General features: G+C 40.4%; 1 protein-coding gene across 1 annotated transcript; it reads left to right on the top strand.

Annotated features, from left to right (window-relative positions):
• Positions 1-4,085: 4,085 nt before the first annotated feature.
• Positions 4,086-20,484, top strand: IGFBP3 (insulin like growth factor binding protein 3). The gene is made up of 4 exons (XM_071429868.1): positions 4,086-5,049; positions 9,087-9,313; positions 11,888-12,007; positions 18,153-20,484. Exons 1-4 carry the CDS (start codon positions 4,665-4,667, stop codon positions 18,276-18,278), a joined length of 858 nt encoding a protein of 285 aa, XP_071285969.1. The 5' UTR covers positions 4,086-4,664; the 3' UTR covers positions 18,279-20,484.
• Positions 20,485-21,072: the final 588 nt, after the last annotated feature.

Here is a 21,072-nt window from a genome sequence, read left to right as displayed (position 1 = left end):
AGCAGCACAGTAGTACCACAGCAGTGGTAGTACCACAGTAGACAAGCAGCTGGCTACCCTGGTAGCATTTGTGAGGAATCCATTAGAATTTGTTCTTTGTAACTCTGCACACCTGGCATAAGAGTCTAAAGAGCTGGAAAACACCTGAAGTGTTCATGTCTAGCCCCAAACCAGAAGGAAGTCTGCAGGAAATTTTCATTAAGCTATGCTTTTACAGACAGTTGACAAATAATGCTGAGATTTTACTCCTTGCCTTTGAGAAAGCAGTGATTTGTGAAGTGGGTTTTCAATTAAGTATTATATCAGCTGACTTCATTGTAAATCTCAGTACTCTTCCTCTGAAGAGTAGGAACATATTTAGGAAATCTGCTTTCTCTTTACTTCAAAAATTTATTGTACATAAAATTTCAAGGTTGGCAAAAAGAAGAGCAGAGATACCAAAATGAAGAGATGCTTTTTAAATGAGGACTTAGCCCTCAACCCAAGATGAGCCATGTATCTCTAGAGTTCTCTGAAGGTTTTTTCATTTGATTGATTTTGGTTTGTTTTCATTTTTCTTTGTTTGTTTCTTTTGGTTTTTGTTGTTGTTGTGGGTTTTTGTTTGTTTATTTGGTTTGGTTTTCTGTTTTGCTTTTTGCTTTTATGTTTGTTTTTTGTTTTTCTGAAAAAGGAAAAGGGTTGTGAAGTAACAAAAGTTTTAAAATGGTATTATAAGGGAAGTTCACATTCTTGACAGTTACATTTTGGTGCTATAACCACATGTACTACAAGGAATTACACTAAAAAGTTAGGATTGCTCCATAAAGTGACCATGAAGCTGAAAGTAGAGCTACTTCAACCACAGTTCTATTTTCCATTATTTGTCCCTGTAACAAGCACAGATACCACAAAAACATACCAAAAGATATGAATTCAGCTAAGGCACTAGAGAAGAGAGCTGAATATGAAGAAGATGTGAGGATGAAGTAGAGGGGGAAATAAAATACGTTCTTTTTGTGCCTCCATAATATGGGAGGACATGGAATTTGTTGAAGCAGTGCCTCTCAGTTGTTTCTCTTCTGCTTTCTATTGTTTAGAATTGACTGTAGAGATTCAGTACATGACTTTTGTCTCTCCCTCTCCTCCCAGCAAAACTGAATAAGCAGGAAAAAATGCAAAGCCTCTAGAATAAACAGTACATGTAAATATGAATATTCTGTACAGCTTTATAAACATTGCTACTTTGCATAATTAAAGCTTGGTCTTTTTCAAGTAAAACAGTTCCATCAATAGTAGCAAAGTTTGGGATGTAAGTGTAATTCAACTGTTAGCTATAGGTGCTGGGGTTTTAGCTATAGGTGCACATTGAGGTTTTTAGTTTTTTCTTTTTTCTTCATAAATCTCTAATCTGGCTTTCCAGACACATTGGTATCCATCTTGTTATTTCCAAGGACAGCTCTGAACCAAATTCTGTCATTCATATCACTGTAGTGCCCATTGGTTAAGACAGTGCAAACCTCTATGTTTTTAGCAGAAGCTGTTAGACCCACCTACCTCTGATACATCACTGGCTTTCTCCTTGCAAAGGTGATCCAGCTACATATTTGTTGGTGTTAATTTTTCATTTATAGTTCTTTTGGTCAAAGCGCCGTGATGCTGCATTAATCTTCATTAGTGCTATTCAAAAATATATACTAAGTTCAACAATTCTGTATTTTAAAAAGGGCATTTTCTTCTATTTTGTGACATTGAAGATATCTCTTTGGATTAACAGGACTTCAAAATGGTGCACCACAGCTTGTGTAACATCATAAAAGAAAGAAGAGAAAGGAAAAAAAGTCTTTCTGATTGTGAGAATAAAAATTCAGCTTGATGAAAATGCTCTTGCCACAGTCTGAAATACAAGTTACACTGATATTAGTGTGTAAAAGGTGTACAACTCTGGTGAAAGAAAAGCTTGTTCTCTTTCATTCCTCCCATTCCCTTTGCCCCATTTTACTTACATTCCCTCAGCATTTCTATGCATTTTTGTTTCAGTTTTGAAAGCAGCATGCTATAAAAGGTCACCCCAACTGAAAAGATACCTGTACACATACAGTGTGAATGAAAAAGGCCTCCTCTTCCTGCTAGACCTAATCTGATACATCCTGTCAAACAACCCCAAGGAGTTTTGGACTTCATCACCTACAAACAGTTATTAAAACCAAAATCTACAAAAAAGTAACAGCAAGTTTTCCTGCAATATTCTGGGGAAAAACCAAATCAAACCAAACCAAACTAAACCCAACCAAACCAATCCAAAAAACCAATCTGAAACAAAACCTAAAAATATCCAACCAACCAACCAAACAGAAAAAAACAACCAACCAAACAAAACAACAAAAAAACCCACCCCAAAACCCCCGAAAAAACCCAGAAATCCCACTGTGAAACCAAACATGCAGGATATAGGACTTGATCAATTCCCCCTTTGTAGATGGGCTCGTGCAGACAGGGAATCTGTAATTCAATCCTGGACAACCTGCGACCTCTTTTGGTCAATTAACAAAATGAGCACAAGGACAAAAGAATACTGAAAAGCCTTGGTAGTCACCCATCGGGGAGTTAAGCAAGGCTGATCTCTCTTCTAAAGCATCTTTAGTTTCCCAAGGAAAAGTGTCTACTCTTACACCAGTAGTAGTCATACTTTCCATATTATTCGCATATAAAACCAGATATTTTTTATCCTGCTGAGTACGATGCTACTTTCAAGATGTTATTTGCAAGGTATAAGTACGGAATTAATAGAGAAAACTGAAAAGGTGATTCTAATTATCTAAAAAACATGTCTTGTAAAAAGTGCAGCTTTCAAGATTAACAGCATTGTGGACAGTACCTTGAGCAATAATATATATACTTCTCTCTTCTGCTTGAATTTTGACACATTTGAACAGCTGATGTATCACTGAAAGATGAGCTTCAGCGTTACTGATGAAGGGTTGAAAGTAGAACGGTAGTCTGGCTCATAATTCCCACAGCAGAACATATTTGTATAAGTCAGTAACTGTGAGCATTGCTGTTTTTATTTTTCATGAGGAAAGCTTCTGACTGAAACACCATATATTTGTCTATGTATACACCTCACCATCCTCTTCCTCATGAGAGTGCAGTAGAGCTTCAGAAAGAATGGTCACAAAATTTGGCACTGCTAATTCAGATTTTCTCAATCAAAGTTAAACCATGTTAACAGGGGGAGCAAAATATGCCCAGCAAAATGGAAAGAGAATTTGCAGTGGCCTGAAGACAAATACATACATTGTGCCAAAATCCATGTAGAATTTCGATGATGGGAGTTTGGGGAGATGGATTGCTTGTCTTTTTTATCCTAGATTTGTGAGGACATTGCAATGGAAACTGTTTTCTTATATATAGAAGGAAACGTTTCAGGAGTACAGAGAACACTTAAAAAAAAAGTTAAGGGAGGCACATCCAGGAAGATATGGGGCAAGATATGGATCGTGTCCCGGGCCAGAGAGCAACATCTTCTCAAACGCGGCTGGGGTGCCTGAATGTGTGGGTGTGGTCGTCCACATACATTTCCCCCCAGTTTTCCTTGGAAACGCAGCTGTCATGTGAGCTGTAAGCCGCTCTCAAGGTATGCCCCGAACGTGCGGGCGAGCGGGTGCGAGCACATGCGCACCTTCGCCAGGGCCGCGGCTCTTAGCCCCAAAGTGGACAAGATTGTAGCTAGGAGTCCAAAAAACGGCACTCTCCGCGAGTTTCTCTCACCTCTCTCGGTGCCAAGGAAACACGGTCACGGGGAAGCGCACAGGCAGAGAGACCACTTTTTCTTGAAACTAGAGACACACGACGTGGTCCTCTCGCCAGAGCCCTACCCCTCACAGCTGATTTCTAAGAAGTGCCCGTAAACCCCCGGCAGCGCGGCGTCCCCCGTCTACTCCCTCCACACTGCACCGCCCTCACAGCCCTGCGTGACCGAACCCTGGATCCGTCGAGGGCCGGCTCTTCCTGCCGCGCCGCGCGTTATTCATGGCGCGGGGCGGGCCGGCGGCCGCGGCGCTATATAGGGCGTACGGAGGGCACGGGGGACAGCTGGGTGCGGAGTGGCGGGCAGTGGAGCAAGGCAGCGCGGCTGGCAGGCAGCACGGAGAATAAATCGAAGGGAACCTCGGTTTTTCTTTCCCCCCACCTCTATTTTTCCCTTCTCGGTACTATCTCCTTTTCCGAAATGTTTTTGGACTAAATTTTCTTCTGACCGTCTGGGTTTAGCTTTTTTTTTTTTTTTAATTTAACTTTTGCAAAGGTTTTGTTTTTTTTTTCTTCTGAGGGTTGTGTGTGGCAAAAAAAGAGAAAAGTTACTGTCGAGCCGAGTAATTCAGGCGCTCTGCAGGGAGGAGGGGGGAGAAGAGAAGGAAAAAGTTGCTTTTGTTGCTAGAGAGCTTTTCTGCCTTGATGTGACTTACGGGCAAGCGACTACAGAGAGGGCCGGCGTGCGAGTGCCGGCAGCGCGGTTTCCTGCCTCCTCACGCCGGCAGGCTCGCGGGCGGTTGACGGCTCCGCTCTCCTCGGAGGCAGCTCGAGCTCCGCTCCCTCGGCCCGCAGCGGCGCGTGATCGTCCGCGCGGAATTCTGCCCGTCCTGGGCCCGCGCGGGGGCGGCTCCCGGCGGCCCCCTCCGCCGGTTGCTATGGTGCCGCGGCCCGGCGTGCTGTGGGCAGTGGCGGTGGCGGCACTGGCGCTGCTGGTCCGGCGGGCGGCGGCGGCGCTGGCGGGGCCGGTGGTCCGCTGCGAGCCTTGCGACGCGCGGGCACTGCAGCAGTGCAAACCCCTGCAGCCCGACTGCGCCGAACGGGTGCGGGAGCCGGGCTGCGGCTGCTGCCTCACCTGCGCCCTGCGCCCGGGGCAGCCCTGTGGTATCTACACGGAACGCTGCGGCGCTGGGCTTAGCTGCCAGCCGCGGCGGGAAGAGGCGCGGCCGCTGCAGGCGCTGCTCGAGGGCCGCGGGCTCTGCACCAACGCTACGGCGGGCAGCAAGCTGCGGGCCTTCCTGCTGCCGGGACCGCACGCTGCAGGTAAGGGGCTGCGGCCGGGGTGGGGAAGCGAAGGGGTGGCTTTCCTGCGCGCCGCTCTCCCTCTTACCTGCTTTCTTGCTGGGCTGTTTTTTGGTGTTTTTTTAATTTTTTTTTTGTGCGTTTTCATTTTGTTTTTGTTTTTTGTTTTGTGTGTGTGTGTCGCTTTCTTTTGTTTTAAGTTACAAAGAGAGCAGCGTGAGCGGGGAGGCGTGGGCGAGCTCACGGCAGAGCTCTGTCTCCGGAAACGGCCCTCGCTCGCTGCCCGCCTGCTGCCGGCCCGTGGGCGGGGGGCTCTGCCGGTAGCCACGTAGTCGAGCTTGGGATCGTTTTGAAGGAGCCGTGCTTTGGCCGAAGGAAAGGACAGTTTACCTCTTATAACTTATTTATGTATATACTGGTTTTCTTCAATACCGATGCTGAGAAGTAGCTCCTCACAAAAGAGACGGAGCTACTTTTTTTTTTTTTTTTTTTTAAAGAGAGAGTGGGGGAGGGATTGTATGTGGCTTCTGCGGTGCATGGGTCTGGCAGGCTTCAGAGCCTGGATGGAGAGAGAGAGAGAGAGAGAGAGAGGGTGTAATCTTCGCCGTTTGTCCCCGGTGTACCTGAAAACAGAGCGAGCAAAAAAATTCTAGAGTGGGGTCTAACTGCTGCACTGCAGCGTGGGTAAGTCAGGGAAGTCTAAGCACAGAGAGGAAAAGACAAAAATCCAAAAGATAAATTTAAATATCCCTTTGGCCTGGAAAAGTGGTTATTCAGAACAAAGCGTTTGTGCACAGTTGGTTTTTTGTCTGTACTGCAAATAAATCCTTGGTCAAATGAAGATTTCCTGTACCTTTTCTATGCCTTGTAAGCGAGATGTTCACAGAATGGGTTTTGTTTGAAAAGGAGGGGATGGTTGAAAAAAATTCTGTTAGCATGCACGTTTTAAAACTTAAGACAGGGAAATTTGGGATTCAAATCAAGAGAGCACAGTCCCTCTATGCAAGCATTTAATTAAACTCTTTGCTAACCAATAGTGAGTATGTTAACATTTATTTAATAGAAAAGTGTGTCAAAAGGCTTTCCACTGTTGGCATTTTTAAAAAGCCGGAAGATTTTCTGCCAGGTTGTAGGGACTCTTTGATTAGCCGTTCCTTAGCTGAGAAAGTGGCACCAATGCTCCAGTTAACTGCCTGTTAGAATAATAGAATAGAATAGAATAATGCCTTATTATAATTATTTATGTGCTGCTTCCGAGCTGTTACAATTTGAGTGAAAGTTTGGAGTTATTAACTGAGATTTTTAATCTCCTTGGAACAACTAGTAGCTTCCTTCATCATATGAGCTTGGCTCCCTGTTCATCCTTGGAGTAACACTGGAAACAAGAATCATCTTCTCAGTACTTAGGACTTGATGGCATTTAATCTAGGAGTAGTGCTTTCAACATTGACTGTTAGAGAAAGGGAAAGACAGAGTTGTACTTAGCTGAAAATCTTTCCATTTTCAGCTGAATTCTTATTTCTGCGTTCTTGGCTGAGGGAGAACTCTGATTTTGAAATTAGTAGGAGCTTTTGATTCCTTAAAAAGTGCATAGTAGGACCCTTACAGTTCACATTCAGGGAGTGAAGCTTGCAGACCTGGTGTGTAAGAAGGAAGTACCTAGAATCTGTATGACACATAGTGCCCACTTCCTCATGAGGACCACTCCACTTCCAGCTCTCAAGCCAACACTCCCTGGTATACACCTCTCTGAGAAGGATCATGTAATTTCCTTTACACGCAGCTAGGTCCTGCATCACGTGCTATTCTGCTGGTCCTTCCTAGTTCACGGAAATTGCTAGAAGTTTGTATAGGGTAGAGTATATTACAGTAGCATTATAACAGAAACTGTAGTAGGCCACTGACTTTCCAGTTGTTTTTTTGGACACAAAAGTGTTAAATAGTAGTGTGCATTTGCAACCCTTTTAATCTCTTAAAAAGAGAATGGGTAACTCTCATGGCAGTTCATTTCTCTTATGAGGATGTAAAGCTAGCATGGCACCAAGTTTTGTGAAACTGAGTTAATAAAATATGCTTTACAGTTTAGAATGTGGCAATATGACCATTTTAATCTGAAGTGTAAGAAGTGCTATTGAGCTATAGTGGCCTTTCTGAACTGAAATGACCAGACATGGTCATGGATACTCAATGCATGTTAAGAATATTTTCTACTTATTTTTTGGTAGAAGAGAAAAACTAATGAACTGATGGCAGAAAACCTAGATTCAGGTTTATAACATTTTAGTGGCTCATTTCTTGAAAATTTCATTGAGAATGTGGGGGAAAAATACTGCTGTTTCAGAACAGGACACTAAACCACCAAAAATATGTTCAAATACCACTGAGAGTCTGAGTTAAACCCACAAAAACCAGGAAATTTGGACTTAGTACTTAAACTTCCTTAATCCATTTGCACTGTGATTTGGATTTTCCTGGTCAATTATGTCCATTGCCAGCAGTGGCTGCACTAAAACCACCAGTACCAAAATATTAACTCAGAACCCTCTTCCTCTTATGTTCCTTCTCCCTTTCCTGTGTTTTGGCAGTGCCACTGTACTCCCTGCTTAGAAATATTTAGCATTAACAACCCATTTGAACATGGACTTTTAGTACTGAATGTCTCAGCTTTTCTGAATTTTTTTTTAGTGAGTCATCAAGTATAATTTTAGTATAATTTATAATTTTACTGGATGTTATCATTGAGCATTCCCAATAGGATTTCCTTAAAAAAAAAAGGTGGTCAGCAGCTAAGACAGCAACTAGAATGCAGCATAAACAAATACCTTAGAAGGTACAGGAATGCTGAACTTCTGGAGTATATTAGAAAAATGTGCTTCTCCTGACTTTTTGTGGATGGTAGTTTAAAGAGAAAATACTTTGAAGCTCAAGATGAAAACAGGGTTTGTCCTTGGAACCACTACAGAATGAATGATGGTTTTTGTCCATTACCTTTAAAATGTGTTTTGTACACCAAGATGTGGGGTTTTTTATTTTAATAGCAGAGAAATGAAAGTGTGCTGTTCTTTTTCTTCCCCGTTCTGTGTATTGAATAAAGTGAGGAAAAAAAAGTCTAATTAGAACCAGGAAACTCAGCGGTCTAGAGTTGAAAGTATTAACTTCTTTAAAAAAAAACTAAAAAAAAATTTCGGCCCTGGGAGAGGCAGAGCCACACTGCAGTCCTTAACTGCCCGAAGCCGGCCGCGTTTATCTGGAGTTGATGAAGTCAGCAGTAGCGGAGGGGAGGGATCAGCGCCGCGGCGCGGCTGGGGTTGCGGCGGGCTTCACTCCTGCGGCGCAGGCCTGCCCCCTGCCGCCGGCGGGCGGCACTGCAGCGAGCAGTCGGGCTGGTGGCCAGCGCGGCCGTGGTTCCCGGGACTGTGGCCGTGGCTGGGAGAGTTTTCCGGTCTTGGGTGCAGCCTACACAGGAGGTGCAGCTGGGCACTTTGCGAGGCCGCGCGGAGCATGAGAATGCTTCACTTACAAAACTTATCGCGTGGCAACAAGGGTGCTGACACATGGGGAATGCTACACAGTTCATCTTTTTTGTATCTTGCTATTTTGTAAAAAGGAAAATTAAACACAAAGCCTAATCTAGTGGCTTGTTTGAGGAGAGACCTCATTGTGCTCTACAGCTTCCTTACACGAGGAAGCAGAAATGCAAGCACTAATATCTTCTTGCTTGTGACCAGTGATAGGAGCTGAGGAAATGGCATGAAGCTGTGTCAGAGGAGGTGAAGGTTAGATATTAAGAAAAGGTTCTTCACTCAGAGGGTGGGTAGGCTCTGCAGGGAAGTGGTCTCACCAGCAAGACTGACAGCATTCAAGAAACATTTGGACAATACTGTCAGGCACATGTTTTGATTCTTGGTGCTGTCCTTTGCAGGTCCAGGAGCTGGACTTGAGGAGCCTTGTGGGTCTCTTCCAACTCAGGATATTCTGTGATTCTATGTTTCTATGCCCTTGCAGACACAGCTGGCAGCCAAGTAACATTGTTTCTTCTGCATTTGTTCTTTTTGAAGGAAATTTCAGTGATTCAGAAGAAGACAGGAGTTCCAGCAGCGTAGAAAATCAGGCCATTCCAAACTCTCACAGGGTGCCAGATTCCAAGTCACATCCACCACACATCAAAATAGATATCATCAGGAAAGTGCAAGCCAAAGATACACAACGCTATAAAGTCGAATATGATTCGCAGAGTACAGATACATTGAATTTCTCTTCTGAATCCAAACAAGAGACTGAATATGTAAGTATTTTTTGTAAATAGGAGGGCATTTGCCAGCCTGTGAATGTGTGTGTGTGTATATACATATGCATGTTGTACATATAAAAAGATAAATAATTACACTAAATAGCTAAAGAGTGGTAATTGTTGCAGCCTTTTAGGACGTTCTGGCATTTTAACTGGTAAATCTATTGACTCTGCAAATGCATACACAATCATCAGACCAAGAAGATTGTGCTCAGGAAACACATAGGACTAATGTAATGATGTTTACATCAATGCAAGTATGACTTCCACTAAAGTTTCTTAGAGACAGAAAGTTCTTGTTCTTCCCTTTAATTGTCACACATTTGTTTGAATGGACTTGAAGTGTCATCATTAATCTTGGTTGCAAACTGTGTAATTGAATTGCAATAATGGAGAAAAGATGTTTCACATTGAGTGTAGTGGCACTGTGTTCATACATTGCCTGGTGCAAATCAAGGGAGATAAACTTAGGCTGAGCTGAGGATTAGGGCCTTGACTAGTCAGTCACTATATGACATGCTGAGCATCACCTCCACTTGCAGTTGCTGTAGGTGCTACTGCCTAAATGCAAAGTCTCGTAGTCACATGAGCTGCCATTGCATCCTACTGACTGTGCCCAGTGAACTTGCAGGGCAGTCAGAGTGTGGTTAATCTGAGGGCAAGAATAATTCTCTTCCTGGACATCCAGCTGCTAATCTGTGCCTTAGGCCAGATGGCTTGAAAAATACATCTGGATATGCTTTGGCATTTTATCAAAACATGCATGGTAAAAGCAGACGTGGCTTCTCATCTTCAAAAGAAGGTTTTGAAACATGTATGAGGTGAAAGCCTCTGCCTGAAGAGAGTGTGGCTTTTAAGAATAACTTCATTTTTAGTTTGTCATTCATGTCCAGCCATCTAGTTATATTGCTTCAGTAGCTGCCTTCCAGTGTGTCTTCCTCCCGAAAATGTGAAGTAAAAGTGCCATCACTAAAAGAATGAAGGTTGGTCGCTTGAGGAAATAGATTCTTAACTAGGATGAGTAGTGATAGTTGGGTCCATTAGCAAAGGTATACCAGTTTACCAAGGCTGCTGGTGTCTTTAAGAACTTGAAATAAGTCCATCAGGGACAGGTGCCTTTGTCAGCAAATGCTCTTCTACTTGTGTCTGCATGTTGGCTTTTGATACAGGTCTGGTTGACTTTGCAAGCTTGCTTCAAAATAAAAATTTTTAAAATCTGTTGATCTTTTTGTAGGCCTAATTTGGGATCAAATCTTTGAATATCTGTCACTTGCAGTCAGTACATTTGACCAGTAAGAGAAGCCATTTAAAGCCCATGCTTAGAACTTGTGAGACTGGTTCAGAAAGAAAAAGTGAAGGCAACAAGGAAGGTCTTTACTGGCCAAAAACCTCCATTTTAATCTCCAGTAGTACTATGGAGATTGTATGCTTTCAGACACTCACATTAAAAGGTACTTTACATGAACAAACTATTAATACTACCACTTGAAAGTATGAATGTCATTACTTCACTAATTAAAAACAGCACCAAATGAGACTTTGTGTCAATGTAGCAACTTCTAAATATTTTTAAACCATGAAACCAAAGAAATTTTTTCATGTCTCTGCTGGAGAAGTGGGCTGGTAATGCAAGTCAGTGATATACCCAGATAGGAGTGCAGCTAAGCACAGTTTGTCGGCTGTGACTCTTGAATCCTGATCCCACTGCTGACACTGACTGCCTTCTTAGCCTCTGGCAAAATGTGAAGCTCTCTGCTTTTGATTTTCTGACTTCAAAGTGGGGCTCGTCATGCTTTATTCTCCCTACCCTGAAGGGCTGCCGTGAGATAAAATTAGTTGGTGTTGGAGACATTCTCTTCGAAGTGCTTCTAGAAGCTCTTTTTGGCTCATTGTCCTAGAGCTAATCCTCACTGTCTTGTTGTCAGCCTTTTTCAGATGAAGAAAAAGAGGAAAAAAAAGTGATGTACTTATCTAATGAGATAAATGCAACTGGTCCTCTGTATGACTGTATCTATTTGATTCAGTTGAAATTGGGAATTGTTGTCCAAGTTGAGGTATTTTATATATACATTATGCCAAACCACTTATTTTCAATTGAATCAATGTAATTTAAGCTTTCAAATCCAGCAGAATCAAATAAAATTAAATGTCATTGGGGAAGGCCTGTCCTGTAATGTATTTCCAGTGGCTTACTTTCTTCTTTTCCCACGTGGTGCAAGGCCAGCTTTTCCAAACTTATTTTCTATGTGACTGATTTACATACTGGTTAAGCCTTCCTAAAGATATTTGTGACTGTGATTTCAACTGCCACTAGGTGCCTCAGCATAGCATAAGGCCTTCAATCTTTAGAAATCAGTTTATCTTGAATAGAGCAGAAAGTCAAATTTTTTTTTAATGAATTATCTGCTTTTTACATATTCAGCCCTCTCTTTATTTTAATGGATTTATTTGGATTTATGCTTTCTTTGTGCTTTCTTTTGCCCTTTAAAGATTTATTAACTCTTGAGTGAAAGATGGAATTTGGGAGTGAAGTTTCATTTGTGTTTTCTAAAACATGCTTGTTAACAGGGTCCATGTCGTAGAGAAATGGAAGACACTTTAAACCACCTAAAGATCCTGAATGTCTTGAGTCCCAGGGGCTTTCATATTCCAAATTGTGACAAGAAGGGATTCTACAAGAAAAAGCAAGTAAGTACGGAGTTTTTGACATTTTAATTCATGCATTTCACCTTTTCTGCATCTTTGTTGAAGGATCTTGCCAGCAAGGTGCATTATATATAATTTTGCAGAGGAACTAGTTAATTTCCAGTTTTAGGACCTGATCTGATAGTGCTGAACCTTGTCAGGTGGGGATAATATTTTTATTTTTTGTTGATCATGACAACAGATTCATTTGAAAAACTGCATACCTAATCACATATGGGTTGACTGGTGTCCTAGATACTAATGCCCTTTGGTTTAAAAAAAGCACTGCCTCTACAATAACCCACAGAGCTAATGTTGCAGTCACCACATGACTGCAATAGATCAATGCTTTGAATTGTAAATAGCTGCTTGAGGGTTCCTAGAAGACATACACTGGATCATGTTACATAAAGCAACTTGAGAAAGATATGTAACTGTCCTTTATGTGCTACACAGATCACTTCCAAAATCCAAGTCATGTTATCGTGAAAATGATACTTCTAGTAGTTACTCTGCGGCAAGGATGGCTTCTCAGCCTTTTCTGGTTCTGGGGTTGTGACCTTTCTTGACAAATGCCAACCAAAACTGTGGGTATTTATGCTTTAGTTGTGTTGGATTGAGCTACGGCAGCATTCTCCATTCAGTGCTGCCATTGAAGCTCGCTCAGAACTCGGGGAAATGCAAGATGTGTCGGGTTCTTTGTTTAGTGTGCGCATCCTATTTAATTTCAGTGTTTAGTTAGTGGCCTGCCTCCAAATATATATTTCTTTGTATACTACCAAAATTTCCTGAATTCAAAGGTATCTTTAAGACTTTTCTCAAGGACAGATTTTGTTTGTGGACCATCATGTCTTTCCCTTCAGGTTTACACAAATCAGCCTCTCTATCTCTGGTAACCAAAGGAGTGGTTGACTCTCTGTTGCTAGTTAATGCAGTTCATTGATTGGAAGTGAGAGATCAACCTCTGACTAGGCAACCTTATTTTGGGAATGGTATCTCTCCATTTTTTGGCTTTCAGCTTTCTTAGAAACAGTCTTTCCCTTTCTAGTATTCTGTGGAGCTCTGCGATAAGCTGTCAGTGTCAGGTGGGGCATTTATAACAGGGATGAGATTTCCAGCCTTCCTTTTTGCCATCAGTCTAGCACTGACATTGCTTTTTCACCTTTGGTACATGCTGCTGAGCTTTTCTATGCTTCCCAGCTTTTCCTGAGCAGGTGGTGGCAACTCTGAAGCAGGGGAAGTTTCTTTTTGTTGCCTGGAGCTTTGAGAAGCCTGTGTCAGCTGCGTTGTGCCGTGTGTAAACTAGCAGAGAGGAATGCTCACATCTCAAGCTGCTTGTTTTCAGAAAATGCATTGGGCTTCTATGCAGAGTGAGACTGGGACTGTGTTTTGTGCTTGTGTCATAAAAGTATTTTCTTAGCTGCTTTAGAACAGCAAATAATTTGACTGTGTTCAAGGCACTCAAGTGCCTTCTCTATGTATTATAGAAGACTGAAGACTGGTATTTACTTTGTTCAGTAGATCTTCCTTTCATCTTTCTTCAGACTCTAAGGTTTTTGCTTTGTGTGCAAAAATGTGGCGGTTTGCAAGTAATCTCTGGCATTGTGTGTAGTAAATTGGATCCGCAATAAGCATGTATTAAAGTAGCTTACTTGAAAGGAGGACTGTCCTTTAAAGTACAGTCATAGTTCTATCACCAAGGCAAAAAGAAGGAAATACAAAGAGAAAAAAAGGATAGACAGATAAAAATCTTACCTAGTATCAGTTTCTAGAAGCTGATTTATGAGAATAATGTGTTGGTACAAAGCAAATAGACACTTTTGTCCTCTGTGTATTGTCTGTGCTGCCTGGTAAAATTTCTTTAGGAAAAAGTTCCTGTACTATGTGCAGTAGCCCAACTGGTCAGCATACATAGAGAATGAAGGGACACTTTCCTGCCTAGCCAGCCTTGCCAAGCACTGTGCAAATTTACATAGGTCCAGTAGTTTCAATGGTAGTTTGAGATGACTCAGGGTCTTGCAGGAGATTCCCACAAAGGGAGCTCACATGAGTAAACATTCTACACGATATTCACTTGGGTTGCTCAGTCTGTAAAAGAACCTTGATCAATCCTGGGAACAGGCCCTCAGAGACGGAACTTAAAGAGGCAGCCTGCTTCTCTCACCAACAGAATACAAACCAAAAATATTAGTTGCCCTCATAGAATTAACTCCGAGGAAAAAAACATGAGTTTGAGAAGTGTGTGAGTCCTGTCCAGATCAAATTAACTGGTCTGCAAGGAATTTTGACAGTTGTGTTTGGGGTTTTTTTTGAAACATCAACATTTAAGTCTGATATTTTAGATGCTGTGAGCAGGTGTCTAATCTCATTAACAGAATTCTATGCTGTTTTAGTAATTCCTTTCATGCCATTATTAGCCATGTTCAATCTGTAATTGAATTATATTCTATTGTCACAAAATTCTGAATAGTAGTTTAGGAAGTAGACAGTAAATCCATTAAAAATGACTGCAAGCTAGGCATTTTGAATTCTAGAAACAGTTGCCAAAACCACTGTCTAGGATGAGAATGTAGTAGGTTTGGGATTGTAGGAACCTGGTAAATAATGATCATGCTGGCACCATTAAAAGTCATTCAGGAGGCACTCTCATATTCTGCCTTCGTGGTCATCTGGTCTTCCAGCCAAGTTGAAAGCACTTATTTTTCATGACATTTGTGGATATCTAGAAATTTACTTTTCAAGAACAACCATGAAGAATAAATTGCATCTGTGAAACACTTCTAAGAACATAAATTTATGTGTCAGGGTATAACATGAAAAATAGTTCATACCTTTTGTTTATATATAAATTTTAAAATCAGACCTGTTAAAGTTTATAATTCTTTGTCTTAATCACACATGTAAGGTTGTACTATTCAATTGTGCTGCATAGGTATATTTATACATAATTAGTTGATACAGGCACATTCCTACCCCAAACATGGGAAAAAGGTTTTGATGAAATTAGAATTATTATATAGGGCAATTACTAGAATTGCCCCATGTTTGTATACTGGAGCCAGATACTCACCTAAATGTGAGCTGGCATTGTTCCACTGAAAACAGAGCTGCACTTGCCAGGACCTAAAATGGCCTGAGGTACACGTCAATGTTGTCTGCAGTCTCTTCCTGAAGACCATGATTGTAGCTCCATGGAGCCCTCAGTGGAATACCATATGCTTTGCTGTGCCCCATAAATGCATCTGCAGTATTTCTTTGTGGAAGGGAGAGGAGCAGGTGGCATGGAAATGGCAGCTGCTGTTTCTATCAGAAGTAATTAGTCTCCACTGCTTGGGCAGTTTTCCAACTTTTTAAATGTATAAAGTCATACAGAATAGCTGGGCAGAGCCTAGAAATGTATGTGGAATACAAAATTCATAAGAGAAAATATTTAGATATATATGTTTTTCTATACGACCTGTTTACCACTTCTGTAGAGGGGGTTGGCTGTTTCAGGATAAAAGCATCATTTTTTAATCAGAAGTTCTTTACTATTGACAGCATGGCTGAGTAGGTAGAAAAAACACTTGGAAAAGATAAGTTGTTTTCTCATAGAGTGTTGTTTCAGCTGTAGAATGATCTAAGGGTTTTGCTTTTCAAATGGATTATCTAGAGGAAGTAAATAAAATAGTAGCAGGGAAGGTGTTTCTGCAAATTAACTTAATGTAGTAATTACTTCTGAAAATTGATTGTGCAACTGTTGAAAGCAATCAAAGCCTCCAACAACAACATGAGAACTTTAATCAATCATTTGTTTTGAGAGTGATGCAAGCCTACGAATCAGTGAGAGTTGTGTAATATGCTTCATATACTTCTAAAAGGGGAGGCTATGTTACTATTATTAGCAGAAATGTAGTTTCATTGCCAGAGCACGAGCCTGGCAGCCAGAAGCCCTATGCTCTTTGGGCTCCATCTGTGTCTACTCTGTTGGGAAAACAGCTCTAGAAGTGCTGGCTCGGTTTCCTTTTTGTAAAATTAAATTGTGCAAATGCTGTTATTAATTTCTCTGTGTTAAGCATGAAGAATTTAAGTCATTAAATGTTAATAATACTTAAGCTGGAGTCCAGTCACCACCAAAATTGAAGAAAAATTTCTCTTGACATCAGTGGACATTAGCAGTCATCCATAGAAATCCTGGAGAATACATGTAAATTCTAGTCAGGTTTTTGAGACAATAAATACAAGTTTTAGTACTTATGTTCAAAGATTTATTAACAGATAAGAACTGAACTGCAGGTAACCATTTAGTTCAGCAAATTATTAATGTAGCTGTTCTCTCAGTAGGTTTGAACTTCTTTACCCTCTTCTAAAACTAAGCTGATATGTATGTTAAGCTGGACCTTGTCATCCTGCTGCTGTCCATTTTCATAGGGCTAATGCAGAAGGACTGTGGATTTGTAGAAAAGAAGACATTGCATTATTTCTGCATTGGGCTTCTTACTCAATAATATATCAGAAGGGTGGTTTAATTTGCAGTTATGCTGAATAACATTACTTAATTTACAGTAAAATAAAATAAACAAGATAGTGACTTGTTTGAAAAAATTTGTACCTAATGTGTGACCTGCTTCCATCTCTTTTGCAAGGTCTTAGTGAACACTATCTACCCTACTTCATGCTGCCACAAATTAATTGTCTCATAGGCCAGTGTGCTGGTGCAGGCTGTTCCAAATTGTTCTGTATTCCAGAACTCTCCAGTTCTGTCCAAGATAGCACTGTCACCTGAGATACTAAACTAGACATGGAAAGGATCAGTCAATGCGAGCAGCATGTGAAGCCCAACACTTGCTTCATGTTTTCTTGTGTACCTGCACATAGAAAAGGCACTTATGTGAGCCACTGCCATAGCCTCCTGAGATATTGGGCCATGCCTGTGAGCCTTTGGAGAACAAGAAGTAGAGGGATAATGGTGACATTTACCAGATTGTACCAGCCTGAACTTCTGAAAACTTCAATTACTCTGAATGTGATCTCAGAGGCAACAATTGCTCTGCCTGAATAATAGACTTGACAGCCTTGAGGAACATAAGTAGCACCAGTCCAGCCAGTCTTCCTTCATACTGGCAATGCAACAGACAAAACCACAGGAAATTGGATGTGCTTGTGTCACTGCCACTTTTGTGAGTACGTCCTGAGTAAACAGCCACCTTTGTTTGCATTTGAAGTGAATTCTGAATCACCAGATCTCAAAACATGAGCTAACAGGAAGGCTGTGTCTTAACAGTGAGGCTGACCATTGCAAACCTAGTGAGATTCTCGATATATCTTATGAATGGATAAAACCCTTGCAAGGTCTTAGTGGTTCATGGTAATGTAACAGTGTCCAGGGCTGCATACTGAATGCAGCCTGCAGAATGTTATCTCCTTTAGTCTACTTTTTGCCATTCTTGGTTCCTTGGGAGGAGCATTACTTACTAGTAGACTTTATAATGCATATTTACTGCATTACTGCTTCTAAAGAGGTTCAGTGTTATTGCCTGTGATAGTTTCAGGTTGGTCAGCATTGCTGGTGAATTCTAGCAGTTAACTTAAAGCTAACATGTTATAGACTACTAGATACACAATTTTTTTAATAGGAAAATACACGTGTAAAGTTCTAGTCCACCTAGCAGGTTTTGCAATAACTACACTGTAGAAGGATTATATATCTGTTAATAAATGTCGGCTACACTTTTGAATTTCTTTCAGTAAACAGATGCAAACCAAGTGTGTTTCTTGCTGCAATGGTTGTCTTTGCCAGACCTGTACTTTAGTGTAGACCATATCTGCTTAATTTTTTTTCTAAAGATGGGTCCCAGTCACTAGCCCATACTATTGTATTGTATTCAAAGGGGGCAGCTGTACTGCCAAATATGATAGGGGAGCAATTTGTAAGTCTATTTTCTGGTAGTTTTCAGTGTTCTCAGTTCTATTATATTAGACCCAGAGGGATTGATGGAGAGAGCGGGCATTTTTGTTGAAATCCTTTGTAGTGCTAAACAAATACTCTCTGTCAGATATGGTCAGGATAGTGAAGTGCAGGTATCAAAGGAGCAGGAATCCCTGCTGTCTAATACAACAAGTGGCGAAAACAAAATTCATGCTAACTGGGTCTTTTATTATGTTTCAGTGTCGCCCATCCAAAGGCCGAAAAAGAGGTTATTGCTGGTGTGTGGATAAATATGGACAGCCACTTCCTGGGTATGATGGGAAGGGAAAAGGAGATATCCACTGCTATAACTTGGAAAGCAAATGAGGACTGGGTGCCAGCTCTTCTAGCATCTGTGCATGGCCACTGGACCTCACAGAGACCTTGGAGGGGCTGGGCAAACACTGTGGGACTGCACTGTCTGTGGAGTAACAAGCTCTGCTTTCTGCAGCAGATGGGGAGTTGCAGCCTCTGTGGATGCTGCTGCAGCTGCACCCTGCCACCGACACACATCGAGCTTCCTATGGGATGTATAGGGAGCTCTGAATTCCCATGTAAACCTGCACTATTGATACCCAGAGAGAGAGAAAAAAAAAAGGCACTTCAGAATGGAATCAGGGAGTCTCCACTGACTTTTTAAAGAATGGCCTGTGACCAATTTGATCCCAAAAGATACTGTTTTTTTATTTTAAAGAATTTATAGACATTAAGCTTGTAAAAGTATTAAAAAGAAAAACTAAACCAAAAAACTCGCAAGGATTTAAAGGTAAAGCTTTCTTTACAGGTCTGATGGGAAACTTGTCTTCACGGGTAAAAAGTTTTATAAAAATCTTAAAGAACTTTTAAAGAAATGTATTTCTAAGATAAAGACATGGCTATTTTTTCTGTAAAATATATTATGAATATTCTTTTAGTCTGTATTTAATATAATTGTTTTTTAATAAACTTTATTTAAATGTAACATGTGAATACCAAATATTACACAGTAATTGTAGTGTATACATCTGTATGCAAAGAGAGAGTAAGGTTATGGAATGATTTATAAATACGTTTAAGTCTCTGTGCATACACACTGATCTGTTCTAGGTAAGAGAAATGAATTTTTGGAGCAAAGAAAGTGTTTCCAGAAGGGATTGAGTTTTATTATTTGATATAACTACAAATGCCAAGATAATATTTTTTTTTAATTATTTTATTGATAATTCTAATGTACCCATCACTGACTTATGCCACTGGAAAAGATAACAGTCGCACTGAAGCTCTTGGTAAAGTTTTCTTTTGTCTGTACGTTGCTTCAGTTTGTGCAACGGGGCTTACATTTCCTCCATTTACTGCTCACAGAATATTCATGGACAAAAAATTGCCATTACAGTACTACTCTTTGTATTTGCTTATTTATTTTGAAAAGGTGTATCTATTCTGTGTTGTCTCGGTAAATTCTACCAAAGCACTTACTCTGTATGAGGAACTCCTGTTGAAAACAGTGTCAACAAGATGGGGGGATTGTGGACCCAGGGTGTTGAGACCCATGCATTTCATTTATGCAACACACAATTGTTGCTTGCTTTGACTATGGTAGAAATCATTTGCCTGCATCTAAGCATAGAAAAAGAACCATTGTGTTTAAATAGTTAAATTCACTGTCTGTCATGGTGTTATATGTCTTTTTAATTGGAAGAGAAGTGATTTGGTTTTGTTGTGGTATGTGATGCTTTCACATAAGGAAGACTTTGGCAATTTTTTTTTTTTTGTTGAGGCTGATTGTTTTATGTACTTTGTGAAAAATTCTATATGACAATGAAATCTGGATAAGGAAAGGTGGCCTGTGAAATGTATAATCTCTCTGGAAAATAATGCCATATTTTGTATATGTATTTATTTATATATTTTATATAAATATTTTATATATTTATATAAATATATATTCTTATATGTCTCACTATAAATGTTTGATGTCACTGTAGGAAAAAGAAGCCATCAACACTGTAATTCCGTGTTGGGTTGGGAACTCCATGAAGACTATGGACATTGGGTTTTCACCTGCTGGGGCTAGGCGTTGTGTTGATGGAAGAGAGGCTGTGGTGCTGAGGAACCCATTCCTCTCCCACTGCCTGAATTACAGCCATGCTTGTTCCTGCCAACAAAGGCAAATGTCTAGCAACTCTGACATGGAAGGATTTGGACATGCAGCTTGCCAGGATTGTATCCCATCACTATAACTCAGATGTCTAAAGCCTTACCATGACGTGTATTAACTGAACAGCAGTATGAGTGTTCTCCACATCTTTCCAATTTCTGTCTGATGAAATGAGTTCATATGATCATTAAAACTGAAATTTTGTAATCTCATGGTAAGAAAGAAATTGTATGTGAAGTGATGCTTACTCCAGGCTAATATAGGTTTCCTGGCACAAGGTTACAGAAAGTTTTGTGAGGTAAAGATTTATTGCAATGTTTTTATTACTAAAGCAGATCTAATGCCTGCAAAGATTTAAGATTAAGGCAAAATAATAAATTCTGGGCTTTTTTTTTTTCAGAGTTGTAAACCAGTTCTTTTCAAATAATTTCACAGAGAGAAGAAAGTTGTATATACACCAATATTTGCGCATATAATCATAGATAAGAAAATAAGGGCTTGATTCATTGAAGTCACTTATTTTGCCTCTATTTTTTTAATAACTATCTGGTGAACCTTCTGAAAACAAAAATCAGTTTCTTGTCAAAAGTGATAGACATGTTTTGCAAGGCATCTGTCTATCACTTAGATCACATACTTACATTTTGGAAGTATGTAAGGTGTTTTAACAGCCTGTGACAGGCTTTATGATTTGGGTATTTTGTCAAGTATTTCAATTTTTTATGTTTTATCCTACAATTAAAAACAAATAAATATAGAAGAAACTGGCTAGTAAAGGTCATTAAGTCATATATTGTGAAAAAACCCCAAACAAACTACATCTCAAGGCGCTAAATCTGATTTAATTGTGCAATTTTTCACATGAATATTTAAGAAATGGTGTTCAGCTCCTTTATTAGTACCAACAGTCTTTAGTTATGTAACAGAGAAAACATACAGCCATAAGGGGAAAGAAAAAAGATGTATACAAATCAGTTTTATTTT

This window comes from Agelaius tricolor, unplaced genomic scaffold, assembly GCF_023055355.1.
Source record: "Agelaius tricolor isolate 1412-34295 unplaced genomic scaffold, bAgeTri1.0.p SCAF_6, whole genome shotgun sequence".
NCBI lineage: Eukaryota > Metazoa > Chordata > Aves > Passeriformes > Icteridae > Agelaius > Agelaius tricolor.
Note: the sequence above shows the minus strand (reverse complement) of the source record. Positions and strands in the feature narration are given on the sequence as shown.

What these genes read in the sequence shown, in the direction of transcription:
- IGFBP3 (XM_071429868.1), top strand. Translation starts at nt 4,665, where the DNA reads ATGGTGCCGCGGCCCGGCGTGCTGTGGGCAGTGGCGGTGGCGGCACTG. An exon ending in GCCGGGACCGCACGCTGCAG is followed by an intron (nt 5,050 to 9,086) that starts GTAAGGGGCTGC and finishes TTCTTTTTGAAG; the next exon opens with GAAATTTCAGTGATTCAGAA. An exon ending in GATTCTACAAGAAAAAGCAA is followed by an intron (nt 12,008 to 18,152) that starts GTAAGTACGGAG and finishes ATTATGTTTCAG; the next exon opens with TGTCGCCCATCCAAAGGCCG.